Here is a 23,227-nt window from a genome sequence, read left to right as displayed (position 1 = left end):
GCTTGACTTTTCCACATACACAGGTCATTGTCAGAGGTCTCTGAAATGAAGCTTGTGTTACATATTATGTACCTACTTTTGTATATGTAGGGTATATTTTATTCTTGAATAGTAATAGAACTAGGGCACCTGGTAACATCTTCATCGAAGGGCTAGTGTTTCTATCGGGCGTCAGTCAGAGCACATAGAGAGAGGATGGTCTCCCAAGAGAATGGTGTTCTTGTATATTTGAGAACATTAGGTAAAAAATTAAGATTGTGACAAAACCTACAAGCTTAGAAAGGAACTTGCCTTACTAAAATAATTGCCCATTAATACGTTGAATTTGAATTTGATACATCATTTTAGTTATGATGAAATATTTAACTGTATTTAGGATCTTGTGAGCAATAAGGATATGAGAACCTGAAGTTTCTAAATTAAAGAAGGGATGGTAAAAATAATAACTTATCATTGTTAGAAGAGTACTAATGATTTTTATGAGGCGTCAAATAAAATTGCCCATTTAACCAGTCATATTGACTGGGTGTGGCAGTCCTAGTTCTTGTATCTCTAACTTATTAACAAATCCAGTTTATTGTTTGTGTACTCTCTTTTAGTATCTCAAGGGAGAGGCAGCTTTGAGGGGCATATAGAGGGAAGCTTATAATGAGAGATATCATTTTTTGTTCCCTTAAGTCTGTATGACCACTTATATAATCAGCTAATATCTATCTTTATGGAGAAGCAAGAAATGCATGATTACTCATAATTAAAGCCACCCTGCAAACCTGGACTAATAGCAACAGGAATATGTGCATGCTGGTGTACATATTCATTGGTAATGAAACTGGTGTTCTGTTTACTTGAATAGCTTTCATGTTGCACGAATTTGAATTATAACAAATCCGTCAAGCAATCCTAGTAACACTGATATGAATATTTAATGGACCTAGAGTGTTCCTTTAGGAATAGGTGTTTGTCAGGAGAGAGGTCTTCAACTTTGGGATCAAAGTCTGTTGTTTCTGTTAAATTTTGCTCATGTGCCAAGCACAGTTTACTATATGTATACAATTATGCAAACAGTGACTGATAGTTGGGTCACTGTAGCTCATTCAAAGCCAAATGGAATGGCCAGTGCTATACAAGGCGGAGTCTCATCGGGCTGATTCCACTGGCGTCATCAACAGTATCTGTAGCTGTATCCAGTTGTAGGAGGGATAAAACATTCAGCAACTGTAAGGACAAGGTTGACAACATGCTTTCTTGCTGTTAAGTTCTTGAAATGTCGTATCACATCATACTTGCCCTGGATAGAAACCTTGTGGTAGCCTGTCAGGGTGTGTTGTTTGCTTTGAGAGGCTGATCTATATGTTTGAGTGATCTACCATATGAATTCCCCTTTTGCAAAGGCACCAAGTTGCTCGACAAACATTGTGTGCTGCATTCAGTCTGCATTCAGGGAGTAGATTCAGAAATGGTTGTGTTGTGTTCTGTTCGTGAATGGATTGCAGTTTTCGTGGAGAGTAATTCTTGCCATCTCTTCCTCTGGTGCCTGCAAGAGACATGTTGCAACATGGTAGTGCTGTGAGAATAAACTAAAGTGGTGGCACTAGTGTTCCTGTCTGGAGTGATGTCATATAATGAGCGTGTATGCCACTACACGTTTTCCAGGGTTACTGTGATGGCTTGGATTTTTTTTTTACCTTCAAAAATTTGTGTTCCTTTTTATGGTGCATATGGTCCTGGGTTTCCTCTGATAGATGACTGTGGCCAACCACTTAGGGACTAGTACCTGCGATGTGACGACATTATATGTGTAGAATGGCTGGAATGCTGCGTGAACTAAAGCCCAGTTGAACATGGGTGGGCACTGTAGGTTAAAGGGTTGGAGCCAGTGTCACTACAACTTCGAGTGAGTGCATGTCCAGCAAAGAGAAATGTTACCGCAAGCTATATTGGACGACACACAATATGAACAGATGTGTTTTCTGTGTCTCTCTGAGGGTGCATGACACATTATCTTGATGTTAAGTGTAGCATCACTAGAGGGACACTACACACTGCAAGAGACATACACAACTCCTAGCTAGTTGTAAGGTATACAGGGTGGTCCATTGATCGTGACCGGGCCAAATATCTCACGAAATAATTGTCAAACGAAAAAACTACAAAGAACGAAACTTGTGTAGCTTGAAGGGGGAAACCAGATGGCGCTATGGTTGGTCCGCTAGATGGCACTGCCTAGGTCAAACAGATATCAGTTGCATTTTTTAAAATAGGAACCCCCATTTTTTATTACATATTCATGTAGTACGTAAAGAAATATGAATGGTTTAGTTGGACCACTTTTTTCGCTTTGTGATAGATGGCGCTGTAATAGTCACAAACATATGGCTCACAATTTTAGATGAACAGTTGGTAACAGGTAGGTTTTTAAAATTCAAGTATAGAACGTAGGTATGTTTGAACATTTTTTTATTTTGGTTGTTCCAGTGTGATACATGTACCTTTGTGAACTTATCATTTCTGAGAACGCATGCTGTTACAGCGTGATTACCTGTAAATACCACATTAATGCAATAAATGCTCAAAATGATGTCCGCCAACCTCAATGCATTTGGCAATACGTGTAACGACATTCCTCTCAACAACGAATAGTTCACCTTCCATAATGTTCGCACATGCATTGACAATGTGCTGCACTGATGCAAGTTGTCAGGCGTTGTCTGTGGATCACGATAGCAAATATCCTTCAACTTTCCCCACAGAAAGAAATCCAGGGACGTCAGATCCGGTGAACGTGCGGGGCTTGGTATGGTGCTTCGACGACCAATCCACCTGTCATGAAATATGCTATTCAATACCGCTTCACCCGCACGCGAGCTATGTGCTGGACATCCATCATGTTGGAAGTACATCGCCATTCGGTCACGCAGTGAAACATCTTGTAGTAACATCGGTAGAACATTACGTAGGAAATCAGCATACATTGCACCATTTAGATTGCCATAGATAAAATGGGAGCCAATTATCCTTCCTCCTATAATGCTGCATCATACATTAACCCGCCAAGGTCGCTGATGTTCCACTTGTCGCAGCCATCATGGATTTTCCATTGCCCAATAGTGCATATTATGCCGGTTTACGTTACTGCTGTTGGTGAATGACGCTTCGTCACTAAATAGAACGCATGCAAAAGAATCTGTCAGCGTCCCGTAATTTCTCTTGTGCCCAGTGACAGAACTGTACATGATGTTCAAAGTCGTCGCCATGCAATTCCTGGTGCATAGAAATATGGTATGGGTGCAATCGATGTTGATGTAGCATTCTCAACACTGATGTTTTTGAGATTCCCGTTTCTCGCGCAATTTGTCTGCTACTGATGTGCGCATTAGCCACGACAGCAGCTAAAACACCTACTTGGGCATCATCATTTGTTGCAGGTCATGGTGACGTTTCACATGTGGCTCAGCACTTCCTGCTTCCTTAAATAATGTAACTATCCGGCAAACGGTCCGGACACTTGGATGATGTCGTCCAGGATACCGAGCAGCATACATAGCACACGCCCGTTGGGCATTTTGATCACAATAGCCATACAACAACACGATATCGACCTTTTTTGCAATTGGTAAACGGTCCATTTTAACACAGGTAATGTATCATGAAGTAAATACCGTCTGCACTGGTGGAATGTTATGTGATACAACGTATTTATACGTTTGTGACTATTACAGTGCCATCTAGCACAAAGCAAAAAAGGTTTTCCAACTAAAACATTCATATTTCTTTACGTACTACACAAAAATTTAATAAAAAATGGGGGTATCTATTTAAAAAAAACGCAGTTGATATCCGTTTGACATATGGCAGCGCCATCTACTGGGCCAACCATAGCGCCATCTGGTTTCCCCCCTTCAAGCTAGAAGAGTTTCGTTCTTTGTAATTTTTTGGGTTGATGCTTATTTCATGAGATATTTGGTCTGGTCACTATCAATGGACCACCCTGTATATTGTATCCATATCACTGTGTCACATTGCAAAAAGTCACTAGGACATTATCAGTACACACATATTCATTGTGTCTCATATTGTTTTATAGATCTTCCCCTGTCCCTCACCCCAGCCCACCCCCTCCTTTCCCCCACTCCCACCTCCGATCAAGTTACCTTTGTAATGGGTTAAGTCAAAGTTTACGTCTCGAAAGATTGAAATATGCACTAGGATCATCCATTCACAAAAATGAAGCTAAGCAAGTGACTTCTAATTACAGACCAATCTCCCTCCTACCTGTGTTAGGGAAGGTGGCTTATAACAGAACGTTTCTGGCAATAACCTTTCAACAACGGTGTTGGTCTTATCTAAGGAGAAAGCAATATAAGACCCCTGGTAAAACAATATAAGAAGTTAACCTGTTGTATTTTTATGTGTTCTTGGATAGGTCTTCAACTCTGTAGATCATAAAATTCTTCTAGGTAAACGAAAATGTTCTAGATTTAGAGGCATTACTCGTGTATTGATGGAGTCGTTCATTAATGAGACCCCAAAATTGTATGAGCGCTGCATACTGTGAGATTGAATGCCACCTGGTGACGTCACTGGCATGTGACACAGTAAGGAAAGTATATAGGTGAAGCAAAGGTGACTAAGGAATCGTTATATTGATGACACGGGCAGAAAATGGGGAAATACTCAGACATAAGTGACTTCGACAAGCAGCTGATTGTTATATCTTAGTGCATGGGAATGAGCACCGGAAATGGTGGAGTTGGTTGGCTGTTGGTGTGGTACTGTCATGAGCAACTGTGGAAACTGGTTGAATGACAGTGAAAAGGCGAGGAGTTAACAAGCTATTAGGACATGTATGCTTCATCACAGAATGTGGAGGTTGGAGGTTTCCCTGCTGTGTAAAGCACCAATAGGCAGCGATATGTGGCAGGTATGATACTGAGTACAATACTAGGTGTAGGCACAAGTACTTTGGAGCACACCCTTCAGTCAGGGTGTATACGGCCCGGGACATCTGGGAGATCCGGGAAAAACCCGGGAATTTTTTCATCCGGGACAAACCTGGGAATTTTTCAGAATTCCGGGAATTTTTCATTGTTTTAGTTTTCAGTTAAATTTTTGAAGGTTTGACGTGTAAGATCTGATACGCTGACAAAGAACTTTAGCCCACTACTGCTGAATAATATTGCAGCAATAAAACATAAATCAGAGAATAACATCTAAATAAAAGTTTAGTTGCATAGAAAATGGGTAATTTACACAATGCACAGACCAGTTTGGCGACACCAAAAAGTGTCTAAGGCTTTAGGTCGAAGATTATGCAGTATGTCCGTAACAACTAATGTGCATTCGATGTGCGTGACATCACAGTTGTTTACATTTCTAACAGATCACTGGAAAATATTATGAATAGTGGCGAAGATAAGTCATTTATGCCACTATTTAAAACTTTACTGGCACATTTGTGTTTTGATATGACTTAACATGTAACACACGCTCAAAAAAGACTGAGCTTCAAGTTAGTTTTCGTATTTAATGTTGTTCTTGAAATTATGCAATCGATGGCAAAAAGTGTAATTGACCTTCAAAAAAAGTGCATAATGTGCATAAAATGAGAAAATCATTTTATTATTGTTTTTATTTGAATACAAAAGCTTGTGGTTAAATTGTTGTTAAAGACCTTTAATTACTTTCTTTCATTTTAGAATAATAAGATATTTTTTTCCCTAAAATATTTTCTGCATTTTTACAGTCTTTTCTTTTCAGATTTTCGTGTTGCTAAATTTTACCTCTGGTCTTTATTTTAATACTTAATTTCTTAGGTTTATTTTTCAAACATTTTTGAATCACGAAAGTTATTGTTTGCAATGTTTATTTAAACATCTATGGGGTTGGGGTTGCTTGGGGAAGAGACCAAACAGTGAGGTCATCGGTCTCATTGGATTAGGGAAGGACGAGGAAGGAAGTCGGCCCTTCCCTTTCAAAGGAACCATCCCGGCATTTGCCTGGAGCGATTTAGGGAAATCACAGAAAACCTAAATCAGGATGGCCGGATGCGGGATTGAACCGTCGTCCTCCCGAATGCGAGTCCAGTGTGCTAACCACTACGCCACCTTGCTCGGTAAACATCTATGGGAGTTAGCAGTTTAAAATAAATAACACCATCATATGCATTTGTTTTGAAAACATTTTATTAAAGAAACATTTTAATTATTATTAGACAATACAGCAAATAATTTAGAAGGAAGTACCATGTTTAACAACAAATACTGTAATTTAGGAATTTACTTTGAAGAATAACTCACTTGGAGCTGTGTGCGAGAGCATTGATTTGTTCTGTAATAGATTCTTGCTCTATCTGAGTGTTTTGAATGGGTTCCCTCAAGTTTTGCCTTCTTCTCTTTAAGCTGCCTTATTTCTGTGTCAACAATCTTCCTTTTTAGTCCGATGATGCTTTTTCCTGGATGACTCTGCATTTTGATTTTTGAGGTCTTCAGCATATCGATCTCGTGAGTTTCTTACAAGAGTGTATAAGGAACTTTGTTATAAGCACTCCTTGGACTCCGCAGTGTGTCTTGACTGCATTGTACACCAGTCTTCTGCTCACTACAGATTGATCCCCCATATTCTCACCAAGAATCCTCACTCCACACCTGCTTGACCGTGCGACAAAGTGAGTGCGATTTCCATTACCTTCTGCTGCTCGTGGCACATTGCATTTTGGTTCTTGAGACATTTCATCCAGAACTCATTCAGCCGTTGCTCCTTTTTGTTGAATGTTTCGAATTTTGTTTTGCAGTTCTTCTTTACAACAGAAGCGTATTGCGCTTCTGCTTTATTGGCACATCCACCATCCATCCAATTGCTCTCCACCAAAACCTGTAGAAAGGAATGAAATCATTTGAGACCAGCCTCCCTGCATGCTATTGTGGGATCAAGCCAGCTTACAGCTTTTGTCAACCTAAAGTGTAGGGGAGATTTCTCCATCAACTTTGACACGAGCTTGATCATTCCTCTTCTGCATTCGTTCTGGAACTTAGCAATTTCAACGGCTGTGAGAGACCTACACTTCCTGAACTAATTCTTGATAGTGAACCCAATCTTGACGTGGTTCACACCCAAAAGATTGGATTCTTTGTCCAAATTAACTGACAGCGAGATCTTCGTCGGCTGCGGCTGGACAAATCGTATCATCGTTGTCTCCATTACCTGTGTCAAAGCAGAATGGAGGAATGGTGCTAGCGGCCAATTGGATTGGAAATCCTTTAGGAAAGGTGTCGAGTCCCCAGCATGAGTCTTGAAAAAGGGCAATTTTCGGATTGAGTAGCTTGTCCTTGAGGTGATCCTCCACTACCCTGTAGCTAGCACATTTTGGTTTGTTTTTTTCTTCCAGCTTTGCAACAAATATCTCAGAAAGGGAAGCATTACTAGAGTTCGCTCAGCAATATCCACATTCTCCAGCCATCGGATCACGCAAAACTTTAAGGGAAACAGTTCTGATTCCGTTGTCAAATTATACAGAGCTCTTCTGGCAGGGACATCCTTAAAAAGATTGTACAAGGCACTTAAACACTGAATTATCATCTACTGTTTCCTGAATTGAGGACTTGAAGGCGCCGTGAACAATGTGAAGCTCACACATTCCAATTTCCAATAAAACAGTGTCTACCCCTTCAATCCCTTTCAGAAATTTTTTAAGTTCCCTTAAGAATGCGAGGTTGATGTTAGAGCCACTGCCTAGAAAAGCCGATGCGTGCACACCAGATTTTTTAAATGTCCCAATAACGCACTAAAATGTCCATCTGGATTCTTTTGCACACCTTGTTCAAGGATTCGTCAAAACAAACAACAATCCGTGATGCGTTTACGAGGTCAGCTTTAATTTCAGACTCAAAGAAGGGAGCTAGTCCATATTGCACGATATAACCGATTTTGTCCTATTGTAAATGCATGCTCTTGGCCACTTCATTTTCGGGGAACATTGCGAGGAAAAGTAACACGTCGTTCGCAGAACTACACAGTGACTTGTGTGAAATGATGCACTCCAAACACCACAATATTTCCGCCTTTGTTGTTTGTTGTTGTTGTTGTGGTCTTCAGTCCTGAGACTGGTTTGATGCAGCTGTCCATGCTACTCTATCCTGTGCAAGCTTCTTCATCTCCCAGTACCTACTGCAACCTACATCCTTCTGAATCTGCTTAGTATATTCTTCTCTTGGTCTCCCTCTACGATTTTTACCCTCCACGCTGTCCTCCAATACTAAATTGGCGATCCCTAGATGCCTCAGAATATGCCCTACCAACCGATCCCTTCTTCTTGTCAAGTTGTGCCACAAACTCCTCTTCTCCCCAATCCTATTCAGTACATCCTCATTCATTATGTGATCTACCCATCTAATCTTCAGCATTCTTCTGTAGCACCACATTTTGAAAGCTTCTATTCTCTTCTTGTCCAAACAATTTATAGTCCACATTTCACTTCCATACATGGCTACACTCTATCCCCTGTACTTCGACCATCATCAGTTATTTTGCTCCCCAAATAGCAAAGCTCCTTTACTACTTTAAAAGTGTCTCATTACCTAATCTAATTCCCTCAGCATCACCTGACTATATCCTCCTTTCAAGACACTGTCCATTCCGTTCAGCTGCTCTTGCAGGTCCTTTGCTGTCTCTGACAGAATTACAATGTCATCGGCGAACCTCAAAGTTTTTATTTCATCTCCCTGGATTTTAATACCTACTCAAAATTTTTCTTTTGTTTCCTTTACTGCTTGCTCAATATACAGATTGAATAACATAGGGGAGAGGCTACAACCCTGTCTCACTCCCTTCCCAACCACTGCTTCCCTTTCATGTCCCTTGACTCTTATAACTGCCATCTGGTTACTGTACAAATTGTAAATAGCCTTTCGCTCCCTGTATTTTACCCCTGCCACCTTCAGAATTTGAAAGAGAGTATTCCAGTCAACATTGTCAAAGGCTTTCTCTAAGTCTACAAATGCTAGAAACGTAGGTTTGCCTTTTCTTAATCTTTCTTCTAAGATAAGTCGTAGGGTTAGTATTGCCTCACGTGTTCAAATATTTCTACGGATCCAAACTGATCTTCCCCGAGGTCGGCTTCTACTAGTTTTTCCATTCATCTGTAAAGAATTCGCAGCTGTGACTTATTAACTGATAGTTCAGTAATTTTCACATCTGACAACACCTGCTTTCTTTGGGATTGGAATTATTATATTCTTCCTGAAGTCTGAGGGTCTTTCACCTGTCTCACACATCTTGCTCACCAGATGGTAGAGTTTTGTCAGGACTGGCTCTCCCAGGGCCGTCAGTAGTTCCAGTGGAATGTTGTCTACTCCGGGGGCCTTGTTTCGACTCAGGTCTCTCAGTGCTCTGTCAAACTCGTCACGCAGTATCATATCTCCCATTTCATCTTCATCTACATCCTCTTCTGTTTCCATAATATTGTCCTCAAGTACATCGCCCTTGTATAGACCCTCTATATACTCCTTCCACCTTTCTGCTTTCCCTTCTTTGCTTAGAACTGGGTTTCTATTGAGCTCTTGATATTCATACAAGTGGTTCTCCTTTCTCCAAAGGTCTCTTTAATTTTCCTGTAGGTAGTATCTATCTTACCCCTAGTGAGATAAGTCCTTACATCCTTACATTTGTCCTCTAGCCATCCCTGCTTAGCCATTTTGCACTTCCTGTCGATATCATTTTTGAGATGTTTGTATTCCTTTTTGCCTGCTTCATTTACTGCATTTTTTGATTTCATCAATTAAATTCAATATTTCTTCTGTTAACCAAGGATTTCTACTAGTCCTCATCTATTTACCTACTTGATCCTCTGCTGCCCTCACTATTTCATCCCTGAAAGCTTTCCATTCTTCTTCTACTGTATTTCTTTCCCCCATTCCTGTCAATTGTTCGTTTATGCTCTCCCTGAAGCTCTGTACAAGCTCTGGTTCTTTTAGTTTATCCAGGTCCCATCTCCTTAAATTCCCACCTTTTAGCAGTTTCTTCAGTTTTAATCTACAGTTCATAACCAGTAGATTGTGGTCAGAGTCCACATCTGCCCCTGGAAATGTCTTACAATTTAAAACGTGGCTCGTAAATCTCTGTCTTACCATTATATAATCTATTTGATACCTTCTAGTTTCTCCAGGATTTTTCCATCTATACAATATTCTTTTATGATTCTTGAACCAAGTGTTAGCTATGGTTAAGTTATGCTCTGTGCAAAATTCTACCAGGCGGCTTCCTCTTTCATTTCTTACCCCCAATCCATATTCACCTACTACATTTCCTTCTCTCCCTCTTCCTACTATCGAATTCCAGTCACCCATGACTATTAAATTTTCGTCTCCCTTCACTATCTGAATAATTTCTTTTATCTCATCATACATTTCATCAATTTCTTCGTCATCTGCCTTGTGTTACTTTGTCCTATATTGTCATCCGATCAATTCCTCTCAGTTTATCTCCAGGTTTTGACATTGCAGTGACATCCTTCTGCGGAGGCGCGACAACTCCAGTGGCCAACGCCACTGTTGTTGACCCAGCTGAATCCGCAGATGTGGTAGTGGAAGTAGAATCTTTCTGCTGGGTTGAAGTGGTCGCCGCTGGCCGGGTGTAGACGTACAAACTTGCTTTGCTTCTCATGGCAGCTGCTTTTTCGATGTGCTTCTTGGATTTTGTCATGTGACTTGTAAGAGCCGATCTTCCCATAGTACGGATGTTAATGAGTGTCCGTGGACATAATCCACATTTAGCACTATAAAGATCTGTGGGTTCTTTCACCAGCCAGTCCTTGAATGCTGGATCTGAAAGCCAGCTATCTTGAAAACCAATCGACATGGCGCAGTCGTAGTGATTGTTGGTGGGCAACCTTTATTGGAGAAAGAGGAACAATGTATGAAATAAGGCTGCGCCTCATTATTACGCATAATGAAATATGACACGAGTGTTACCTACCTTGTCAGTTTATAAAACTTTGCCCCGCACGTGTACAGAACTGCATTCAGCAGGTGAGCCAAGCACACTGACAACTGACAGACTGTGTGATTTGAAAAGCTAGCGAGGCACGTTTGAAAACACAGTCTCTGCTAAGCAATAATCAGCGTTAATTATGATATTATTAGTAGCACTGCGTTTGTTGACCCTTGAAGAAACTATGAATGACAAGACTTATCAGCCAGTCTTACTCCAGTAATCTGTTGCAAGCTTCTAGCTAATTTGACATGTACAGTACAGCACCTCAATTATAAAGACGAAAGATATTAAGGCCACCACACTCATCGATCAAAGTTCTCTCTCTCTCTCTCTCTCTCTCTCTCTCTCTCTCTCTCTCTCTCTCTCTTTGTCTCTCTATCGGCTGCTATTGGTTACTTGCTCTCGTCTGCCATCCACGATTTCTAAGTTATGAAGTCTGCCGGTTGCGAATGACTTGGCCTCCCAGTTACTTTACAAGTGGGGCGCTCTACTGTATGTAAAATTTCCAAAGTGCTTTAGGACTTGGTACACCTTCTGTTGCACATATACCGATTTTAATTTAAAGCCTAGATTCTGTACCAGCGTACGTGTTGATTTACTTGTAGGGGAATGATTTACCCACTTAATTTTAAAATATGGTTTTACTTGACATCCAGTATATTGATATTGTCACTTTTTATGCATCCCTCCGTACCTAGAAACGTAATAAACGCTGTTCAGCTGTTATTGTTGTCTTCACGCTTTGTTTTCTTGCTGTTCTTTGATATACTTGGAAGCCCCCTCTCCATATTTTCCTGCTAATCAAGTCCGCAGTAAAGGAAACACTCTGGTTGATAATTCAGTTTGTACAGGCCTTGTAAAACCAATTTAAGGATTTCCATGCCAGAGTAGCTCTGTGTATTTGGACCACGGAATTGGAAATGTTGCCCTTGAAGTTTTGCGTGATCTAATGGCTGGAGAACGTAGACGTTGCGGAGTGCGTTCTAGTAACTGCTTCTGTATCTGCGAATGTTTGTTGCAAAGGTAGAGCAAAAAAACAACCCGAAACCTGCTAGCTACACCGTAGTCTGATCATCTGAAGAACATGCTACTCGGTTCAGTAAACTAGTATTTCAAGACTCTTGCTCCAGATTTTTCTTCTTTAATTACTGACCAACTTACGTAATGTTATTGTTTACCACTTCCCTGCCAGCTAGTATTTTCCTGTAATACTGTCTTGACATTTTTTTTTCTCTTTACATATATCAAGTTATATTTTTTGGCATTGGATGTGTAAACAGCAATTGTTTTATTTGTATTTAATCTCGGTAACAGCGACTGTATTATTATGGCGTTTCACAGTATTAGGATTTTGAGCAGGCATGTAACGATGTTAGCTGCTGAAAACGATGGCTCGTCTTTCGTGTGATCGATTGCTGGCCTGGTCACCTCACCTCGCCATCTCAGCTCGCAGCGATGTCTCTTCCCACTTCATGCAGTCACTGGATCACTTTGCATTGACCAGCTGATGCCGTGGCGACTGCTCCTATTCTGTCCCATCCTTCATTGCCACTCCAGTCCCAGTCAGGCAGAACGCAGAATGCTCGCAGAGATCCCCAGACCTTGCTGTGAGTGCTTGCAGCCTTATGTCAGTGGGTGTTTAAATGTTGTACAGTATATTCGGAAATTTGAATAAAAACAGAGTAAAAATTGTTGCATCACTCTTCAAGAAAACATGACACCGACTACAGCTAAGTATAAACTTCACTTTGTAAAGGTTCTCCTAAATCGCTGCAGCCATGATCACGAAATAAAAACTAAATTAATTGTGTTATTGGAAAACGGCTTATGGAAAGATTAGGGGTTTTATACTTCCAAGCACTTTAGGAAACGAAATCCAGCAAAAGATAATGCATTTTGTAAAGATCTTTGATATGCAACTGCATTTGAACTGCATGTTTATGCAGTACGAAAGTACTTGTACAAAATACATAAAATACAGCAGTTCAGTTTCCGAAGCATTCTTAGGTTCCTGCCTAACCATGCCCTCCGAGAAAAAACAGCAAACATTGTTAATGCCCAATATTGTATGTGAAAGTTCAGGTTTTCGTGAAGATATAGTGTACTTACATTTCTTTAACCCATTAACCTTTCGTCTTCATATGGTCGCGCTGCTTAACAGTGATGCTGCTAGTGGTTGATTACATAACATGTCTTATGCTCTGAACGAGGCCCACGAGAAAGACAGGCTGCAGCGCGTACGTCACGAAGAATGGCCTGAGCTCGCTCGTTCCCTTAACTCAGCAGGCAAAATGCGTTTCTAAATCTGTTAACTCGCAACTGGGTGCGTGCATACTAACGAGAATTGCATCTTGTACTGGAATCTGTTATTATGAAGCCTTACTGATTACTATTTGTACAACAAAATTTAAAATCAATTCTTGATAGAAATGGTATAACTGCTCGTTTATAGCATTTAGTCTCTTCTTCGTAACAGTTCTCCTTTCATAGATGTGGTGCCTTACGCAACTGATAATCATTTTGGCATGATTTTAATTGCCAAGTTAGAGTCTGTTAGTAGGCCTACGGACTTCCTATCATTGTAGGACCAACAACGGTAAGATTCCATAATAGTGCATTCCAATAGACGATGCAATTCTCGTTCGTACACACACATCTAGTTACGGGTTAACTGGTGTAGAAACACACTTTGCTGAGTCGAGCGAGCTCGACCTACCTTCATAACGTATGTGCCACGGCCTGTCTTTCTCGTAGGCCTCGTGCTCTGAATAACCGCCGTCATTTGCTAGTGAGACCACGTGACATGAGCTATGACTGGCTGACAAAAGCGCATCGCTCAACGCAATCTATATTTTAGAGCTACAGAAGCTACTGTGCTGTAATTTGTGGAATTTGTGCATATACTTCCCCAACACGAAAATAAACTGTGTGCATATTGTCTCGCATCAAACATCTTTCCAAACGCATTGTTTTTCCTGGGTTTAGTTTCCTAAAGTGCTGGAACGTCCTCCACCGGTATAAGACCTTTAAGATTCAAAGGACTGATAGGTTTTACAGCTCCGAGGGACAGTATACTGTTGCTTAGCACGGATGTATTTTCACCTGCTTTATACGTAATTTCGTCTGAGAGAAATTGTGTTTTTAACCAGGAAATTGTTTTAACACACGGCCTATTTGTGTTATACTTATTTCACTGTTAAGTTTATGCAATGTTTGTTGATCTAACCAATACGGGTTCCTTGTCTGAAACTCTGCCGTGAACTGACTGACTCAGTACCAAAAATCGAGCCCTTATGTATATCATCACAATAAAAACTACACATTGTTTGATGTTTAAATTACATAAATTACAATTAAAACTTAACTGAGGACATCGAAAAATTCGTTTCTGTTAAGTTTCTTCTACTACAAGGGTTAGACTGAATTATTTGTTTATATGATGAAATTAACAGATATACAAGGTGTACAACTTTGCTTCCGCCTTTTTCCAATAGGTGGCGACAACGGTAAGTAGCGGTCGAAAGAAACAGATCACAGACGTCAGGACCTCGGTCAACATAACCTCATTCAAACATTAGCCAATTTGTGTCTGCATTGTAAAGTTGTTCTTCATTGAAAATGTCAGTTTAAGAGCCTAATTCTCATCATTTGCGGGTGGTGTTACTGTTTTGTTTCAGTATGAAGAAAACAGCGGCTGAGTCTCATCGAATGCTCTCAAGTACGTATGGTAAGGACGTTATTAGTGAAAGAATATGTCATGAGTGGTTGCAATGCTTCAAGAAAGGTGATTTTAACGTCGTAGACCGGCACAGTGGTAGAAGAGAAAATGTATTTGAATATGCAGAATTGGAGACATTGCTGAGTGAGCGGAGTGTACACTGATATGAAACTTCCTGGCAGATTAAAATTGTGTGCTGGACCGAGACTCGAACTCTGGACCTTTGCCTTTTGCGGCAAGTGCTTCAAGATGAATTGGCACAATTAGTGGGAGTGACACAGCAAGCCATTTCAAAATGTGTCAAGGCTATGGGCATGATTCAGAAAGAAGGAACTTGGGTCCCGTGTGAGCTGAAAACAAGAGACGTTGTATTGCATTTGTGTGTTTGTCACAGTTGCTTCAGAGGCAAAAATGGAAGGGATTTCTGCATTGCATTGTGACCGGGGACAAAAAATGGGTTCATTACGATAAACCTAAAGGCAAAAAATCATGGGGATATCCCGGCCATGCTTCCACATCAACGGTCAAACCGAATATTCCTGGCTCCAAGATCATGCTCTGCATTTGGTGGGACTAGCTTGGAGTCGTGTACTGTAAGGTGTTAAAACCAAGTGAAACAATCACAGGTGCTCATTATTGAATACAATGTGTTTGAGCAGAGCATTAAAAGACAAAAGGCCACAATACAGCAAGAGGCACGATAAAGTGATTTAACAGCACTCAACCCCACGTTGCAAAAGAGGTCAAAACGTACTTGTGAAGTCCTACTCCACCCGCCGTATTCTCCAGACATTGCTCCCTCTGACTGTCACCTGCTTAGATCAGTGGCGCATAGCCTGGCTGACCAACACTTCCGATCTCATGTAGAAGTCACAAATTGGATCGATTTGTGGATCGCTTCAAAAGATGAACAATTTTTTTGGCACGAGAATCGTACACTGCCCGAAAGATGGGAGAAAGTAGTGGCCAACAATGGAAAATACTTTGAATGATACATGTGTAACCAGTTTGTTTCATTAAAGCCTCAAATATTAGGGAAAAAACGGTGGAAGCAAAGTTGTACACCTTGTAGTTATGCAAACAATACTTTTGACAAAACTAGTAATTACTTTGGAATTAATTAAGGGGTGGCTTTGCTAACATGTTTTCAAACAGAGCCAAATAGATCCTTCAAGAATACTATTAGTTGTTCCTCCAAGTGTTTATAATTAGTAAAGAATTTATATTTGTTTATGAGTCCACAATAGAATTTAAGTTACAAAACAGTTACTGATTTCATCCTATAACAAAAGATATTAACTAGAAATAGTTGAAATAAATTAGAAAATCAATTACATACATAAAACTAAGCACAAAACTAGATCTGGTGCTGTATTCATTAAAACTGAGGACCAACCTTTCTCTTTTATGAAAATGCTGATTATACTTACGTATGTTAGTCAAAAGTTAAAAAATGAATTTCAAGGAGGCAGATAGCAAAAGAAGAGAGGAAGTAAAAAGATACCAGCTTTCTTCCCCACACTCTGCAAGCTTTAAGACTCAGTGGCTCCTTCTTGCGGCAGAAGGGTTGAAGGGGAAGAAAGGGGTAAAGGAAAAGGACTGAAGAGATTTAGGAAAAAGGGCAAAGTTTGGAAAAGTCACCCAGAATCCTGAGACGGGGCAGACTTACTGTATGGGATAAGAAGGAAAGACTGATGCCTTCTCATCCCGTCCGCTAATTCTCCCCTAACAATGGGTTCTGGGTGACTTTCCAAACTCTGCCCTTTTTCCTAAATATCTCCAGTCCTTTTCCTTCACCCCTCTTTCTTCCCCTTCAACCCTACTGCCGGAAGAGTGAGCCCTTGGCTCCGAAAGCTTGCATAAGTAAAACTTTTTTTATTGTTGTTCTTCTTTTGCTGCTTGGTGAGTAGATTTTTTTAATCTATCCTATTACATTAATAAAGAGGTCAAAATTTATGGCTGAAGGTGTACTGCTGTGTACTTCAAATTGACCACCTGACGTTTCAACCACCATCCTCTACAAAGATGGCATACAAAGGTGTTGTAAAGCTGTAATGTAGCAAATTTTTGTGCCAGATGATAATACAGCTGCATAATAAACATTGAGAATTGTCGTTCTTCTCTTTGAAAAAAAGCTGTGATTCCCACTCATTTTGTAGGCCCCTAGACTGCCTCATTTTTGAGTGTACGTCTCATTGCAATAACCATTGGACGTTCAAACTGTCTTTATACCACGAGCAAATAGCTAGGGATAAACAGCACTGCCTTCACAAACAGAATAAAGTCGTGCCAACCAAAAAAAAAAAAAAAGGCCACATGAATGGCTGGAGGAAACAGCATTACATTGCAGTCACCTCATACCGAGTAATTCTGAGGACTGAGCACAGCCAAAATGAACCTGACAAAGCTGATACATGCTGGACAGCATGCATACAGTTTTGCATGCTGTGGCTGACTGCGCTCAAATGATATTTGTGGTTAACAATAAAAGTGAATTTAGGATAAACTGTAAAATCCACAACCACAATATTAGAAGTAAAAGTCATTTCGTAATTGACCCTATATATAGGGTTCGGGATGGAATATTGTGTTCAGGTTCTAAAATCTACAACAGGTGGATAATGGATTCGGGCAGGAAATTGGAAATACACAGACAAGAGTACCTTATAAGTCACTCCTTTTATAAATCATTGAAATAATTATTAAACATGTTTTCAACTTTCCAAGTATTCAAAGCTGTAAGTTAGATAAATGTTTAGTAAAGGAAAACAGCAGTAGGATAGTGTAAGAGGAACACACGCACACACACACACACACACAGACATAATTATTGGAGAAACAAACAAATTGTTAGGGGTATTTTTGTGTGCTAATTATGTTACTTGCTGCAGACAATTTTCTGCACATGTCAAAGTCACCCTGTGTGTGTGTGTGTGTGTGTGTGTGTGTGTGTGTGTGTGTGTGTGTGTGTTCCTACAAATTTCAGTTCTCAGTAGACTAGCACTAGTGACAATTTTATGTTAGTTGCTTTACTGCAGTAGCTGCTTTTGCCTTGTAAAGTATAACTTACTTTGTTCCACATTCCAGAGGGCTCTTCGTAATGATGAGATTTAGGGGACTAAATGTATGAAGGAATGAATGAAACACTGAATAAGTTTTTTTTCTTACACAGGAATACTCCAACAGCAGATTCGCCAGTGCAGTTGCCAGACTGGTTGGTGTTTTTACAAGGTGTGTCAGACCTCATGGTTGCAGAGCAAACACCTAGACAGATTGGAATAATTCGAGAGAAATTGTATGAACTCATTATCCATGGCATTCCTACAGAACTCATTTTCAAGGCAAGTGAACTTGTTCTGATAAATTTTGGCTTTAAATGCTGAACTTTTAGAGCAAAATATGGCTGTCACGTAGTTTTGGCAGAAAGTAGTAGTCAAAATGCATGTACAAGAATGGATTAAAAATGTAATTCGGAAAGAAGAGGCATAAAGGTTTCATTGCATAGTGACTGTCTTTCCTCCAATGTACTTGGCTGTACAGTATTCATAGTTTGTGTATGAAATATTATTTGCTCAACTTGTACTTCAGACTTTCTCTTGGTAAGTGAGTCACAGCTTCAGTCCATACTGGTCTCAGACATTGATTTGACATACAGGATGTACATAAAGTCCGGGAACACTTTCAATTATTTATTGCACAAGAACTAAACATTGTACAGATGTCATAAATATTGCATTTTCAAGAGAAACTCTGAAAGTTTTTTTTTTTTTTACAAACATTCTATATGTGAACCATGAGTGACCCAGCAGACGTCAATACGGTAATCGAATTCTTGCCATACGCATCCCAGCATGGCATCGTCAGCTGCGGCAGTTGCTTCCCGTATTCTCTCCTGGACCTCTGCTACATCACACAGCCTTAGTCTTTTTAAAGGCTGAGCGGCGTAGATGCGATTGCGTAACCACATGCAATGTGAGAGGCCCCTGAGGGGGGCAGGCCCAGAGAGCATCCCAGGGTGCCCCAGGGAGCTACAACACTAAGAAGAATCGCTTCTCGGCTTTTGGCAAGATCAGTGTGTAGTTTTTATTAATGATATATCATTCAAACACCAACAAATTTACAATCTTCCATATTAGATGTACCACTTATCTTAGACCAAATATAAATTTTTTCATCACAATTAACCTTACGCCTAGTCCTACAATTAAGAGACAATGGACCATAAGGTACTAGATAAGAACCTTCACTTAATACAAGAATTTCGGCCAAATGTACAGTACGAAATGCCAAAACTTCACGTGAGATTTGTTATCTTCTTACTCGTACCAGGTGCTGGAACAGTACCATAGGTGCCAGAAATATTCGCCAATTGCTTGTAGACCAGCATTCGTCTGCGACGGCGATATCCAAAACGGCGACCCATTCTTGAATGATGCTATTCATATAATGAATGCGCGAAGTTGCATCAGCAGCTATTTATAGCTCAAGATCCAAGCGCACGCTGGTTGTCGCCTGTACAGAGTCGATAACACGCTGTGGCTGAGTTTGCAGGCCTGTGTATAGCGCATTATCTCCCTGTGTTAAAAGCTGTATAATATCTCGGCCACACAGCCTTAGTCTTTTTAAAGGCTGAGCGGCGTGGATGCGATTGCGTAACCACATGCAATGTGAGAGGCCCCTGAGGGGGGCAGGCCCAGAGAGCATCCCAGGGTGCCCCAGGGAGCTACAACACTAAGAAGAATCGCTTCTCGGCTTTTGGCAAGATCAATGTGTAGTTTTTATTAATGATAATCTGAATCAAGTACTATAGGTAATGGTTGGATCATGTTTGCTGTTGTTGTGTGTCATGATGCTTCAAGGACTGGCTTGGAAGGTTTTACATCACGTGAAGTTTTGGCATTTCGTACTGTACATTTGGCCGAAATTCTTGTATTAAGTGAAGGTTCTTATCTAGTACCTTATGGTCCATTGTCTCTTAATTGTAGGACATACACCAGATCTTTACTGTGTCCTCACAGAAAAAAAGTCACGTGGAGTGAGATCTGGTGATTGGCAAGGCCATTTCGTGAAACCGCTGTCCCCTTCTGTAGCACGGCTGATCCATCATGCGGCAGCTCCGTGTTCAGGTACCCACGAACTTCACGATGAAAATGGGGTGGAGCCCCATCCTGCTGAAAGATGAACAGAGAGTCTGATTGCATTTGAGGCATCAGCCATTGCTGCAACATGTCCAAATAGGAATATCCAGTGACAGTGCTCTAGCGAAGAAGAATGGCCCATACAGTTTTCAACGTGACAATGTACAAAAAACATTTACCTTTGGGGAATAAAGCTCAAATTCAGTGCATTCATGTGGATGCTTTGTACCCCAGATTCAACAATTATGCCTGTTCACTTTCCCATTAGTGTGAAAAGTGGCTTCGTCACTAAAAATTAAGCGATCAATAATGCCATCCCCATCCTCATTCAGTTGTTGCAACTGCGAACAAAACTCAAAATGCTTGTCGTCATTGAGATTCTGCACTAGCTCCAATTTGAATGGTTTCATAGACAGCTTCTGTCGCAGGACTTTCCACACATTCACTTCACTCACTCTGGGACGTCCGCTTCTCTTTGTCGGGTACAAGCAACCTGTCGTAACGAATTTGTTGTGCCAGTGGTAAATGGCCTTCCTTGTTGGTGGCTTCCTACCGTACTTCATTCTAAACATCCGTTGAACACCTGTAGCACACTTGTTTTTGTCAAACTCCAACACACAGAAAGCTCGATCCGCACCTGAACTCACCATGTTTGCAGCTAGTGCTCACTAATCGGAATGGTTGGTTCTTGTGAAATGAATAATTGAAAGTTTGCCCAGACTTTATATACACCCTGTATTTTGTGTGGAATGTAGGCGGAGGTATTGCATTTTGTCTAGTAAATTCTATTATGGATTATTTTTGCATATACGAGGTGCATTCAAGTTCTAAGGCCTCCGATTTTTTTTCTAATTAACTACTCACCCAAAATCGATGAAACTGGCGTTACTTCTCGACGTAATCGCCCTGCAGACGTACACATTTTTCACAACGCTGACACCATGATTCCATGGCAGCAGCGAAGGCTTCTTTAGGAGTCTGTTTTGACCACTGGAAAATCGCTGAGGTAATAGCAGCACGGCTGGTGAATGTGCGGCCACGGAGAGTGTCTTTCATTGTTGGAAAAAGCCAAAAGTCACTAGGAGCCAGGTCAGGTGAGTAGGGAGCATAAGGAATCACTTCAAAGTTGTTATCACGAAGAAACTGTTGCGTAACGTTAGCTCGATGTGCGGGTGCGTTGTCTTGGTGAAACAGCACATGTGCAGCCCTTCCCGGACGTTTTTGTTGCAGTCCAGGAAGGAATTTGTTCTTCAAAACATTTTCATAGAATGCACCTGTTACCGTAGTGCCCTTTGGAACGCAATGGGTAAGGATTACGCCCTCGCTGTCCCAGAACATGGACACCATCATTTTTTCAGCACTGGCGGTTACCCGAAATTTTTTTGGTGGTGGTGAATCTGTGTGCTTCCATTGAGCTGACTGGCGCTTTGTTTCTGGATTGAAAAATGACATCCACATCTCGTCCATTGTCACAACCAACGAAAAGAAAGTCCCATTCAAGCTGTCGTTGCGCGTCAACATTGCTTGGCAACATGCCACACGGGCAGCCATGTGGTTGTCCGTCAGCATTCGTGGCACCCACCTGGATGACGCTTTTCGCATTTTCAGGTTGTCATGCAGGATTGTGTGCACAGAACCCACAGAAATGCCAACTCTGGAGGCGATCTGTTCAACAGTCATTCAGCGATCCCCCAAAACAATTCTCTCCACTTTCTCGATCATGTCGTCAGACCGGCTTGTGCGAGCCCGAGGTTGTTTCGGTTTGTTGTCACACGATGTTCTGCCTTCATTAAACTGTCGCACCCACGAACGCACTTTCGACACATCCATAACTCCATCGCCACATGTCTCCTTCAACTGTCGATGAATTTCAATTGGTTTCACACCATGCAAATTCAGAAAACGAATTATTGCACGCTGTTCAAGTAGGGAAAACATCGCCATTTTAAGTATTTAAAACAGTTCTCATTCTCGCCGCTGGCGGTAAAATTCCATCTGCCGTACGGTGCTGCCATCTGTGGGACGTATTGACAATGAAGGCGGCCTCATTTTAAAACAATGTGCATGTTTCTATCTCTTTCCAGTCCGGAGAAAAAAAATCGGAGGACTTAGAACTTGAATGCACCTCGTAATTCTCTCAGTTCAAACTAATTCACCAGTTGCCCTAAATTGCAGGAGGTAGTATGCGTTGACTAGGCTGTAATAAGAATAAAGCTGTGTTGTTGTTTTTGTTGTTGTTGCTGCTGCTGCTGCTGCGTTGTCATTGTCATTTTTGTTTCAATCATCAGTCTGTCCTCCATCCCTCTCATTTGCCTGGCATCCATTTCATCAGAGAATAACAGAATCACACATAATTGATGATCTTTAAAATATATACTCACATCTAGTTCTGGACATGCAGTTCGTTCCTTTCATCATCCATTCAGCTACAGCCATTTTCAGCAATTACTTGACTTAATTTGTACACAACCATTCTAAATCTTTGACTTATTATGTTCTTTGTTAGAAACTTTATTCTTGTATACTCATTGTTCAACCTGCCTGATCCTCAGCAGTCTCATGTAACACCATTTTCAACGACTTCTAATTGTTTCTCATCTGTCTTCCCCTTCACACCCATACAGAACTGTGCTCCACATACAGCTTATCTTCTTTTTTGTGGTCTCAAGGTATGTTTCTGGATGTTACCAGCTGTTTCTTTTTATAGAAAACCCTTTTCAGTCGAGCATTGCTTTCTGCAACACCTTTCTTGTTTCTTCTTTAACTATTCTGCTTCCAAGAAGGCAAAATCTGCCCTTCTCTTTAAAGTTCTCTGATCCAAGTTAAACATTTAGCCATTCAGCATGCCCACATACATTTTTTGAATGGCAATAATCTGCCAAACTAGTCTGGATTAAAATATTCTTTTATTATGCCTTTTTCATTACGGCACACTTTCAGCTTGTCAGATGTGTGGTATAACCCATCAGAAGGACATTTTTGAGTGACATTCAAAAGTTAGGTGGGTCATACATTGTACTAATGCAGTTGGGTATCTCAACTTCAAAATAAAAAACATGACGCCAAGTGACACAAGACATGTGCTCTTTCAGTGACTACTGCTGTGTCATCAGCTTCGTGTCTATCTTGGCCACAATAATACGTTCACTATGCTGTTTGTAGTAGCTTACCCGTACTCCTATTTTTTTTATTCATTATTGAACCTACTCCTGCATTACCCCTGTAACAACTAAAACGGCTTCTGATACCAAATGTAACAGTTGTGTTACTAAATGTGACACTTCTGTCACTAAATGTAACTGGGTTTTCTCTTTTGATGCTGTCAATTGTCAGGATGAGCATTCTAAAGCATTCTGTCAGGGTGAAAATATTAAATAATTTAACT

At 40.7% G+C, this 23,227-nt stretch overlaps 1 protein-coding gene across 1 annotated transcript in view; it reads left to right on the top strand.

The window, feature by feature from the left end:
* The window catches only part of LOC126259383 (replication factor C subunit 3), a 90,676-nt gene that overhangs the window by 59,271 nt on the left and 8,178 nt on the right, over nt 1-23,227 (top strand). Inside the window, exon 6 of the mRNA XM_049956133.1 lies at nt 17,877-18,045. Within this exon, the coding sequence (XP_049812090.1) occupies nt 17,877-18,045 (169 nt within the window). The remainder of the gene's footprint in view (nt 1-17,876; nt 18,046-23,227) is intronic.

Source organism: Schistocerca nitens, chromosome 5 (genome assembly GCF_023898315.1).
Source record: "Schistocerca nitens isolate TAMUIC-IGC-003100 chromosome 5, iqSchNite1.1, whole genome shotgun sequence".
Classification (NCBI taxonomy): domain Eukaryota; kingdom Metazoa; phylum Arthropoda; class Insecta; order Orthoptera; family Acrididae; genus Schistocerca; species Schistocerca nitens.
This window is presented reverse-complemented; position numbering and strand designations above follow the sequence as displayed.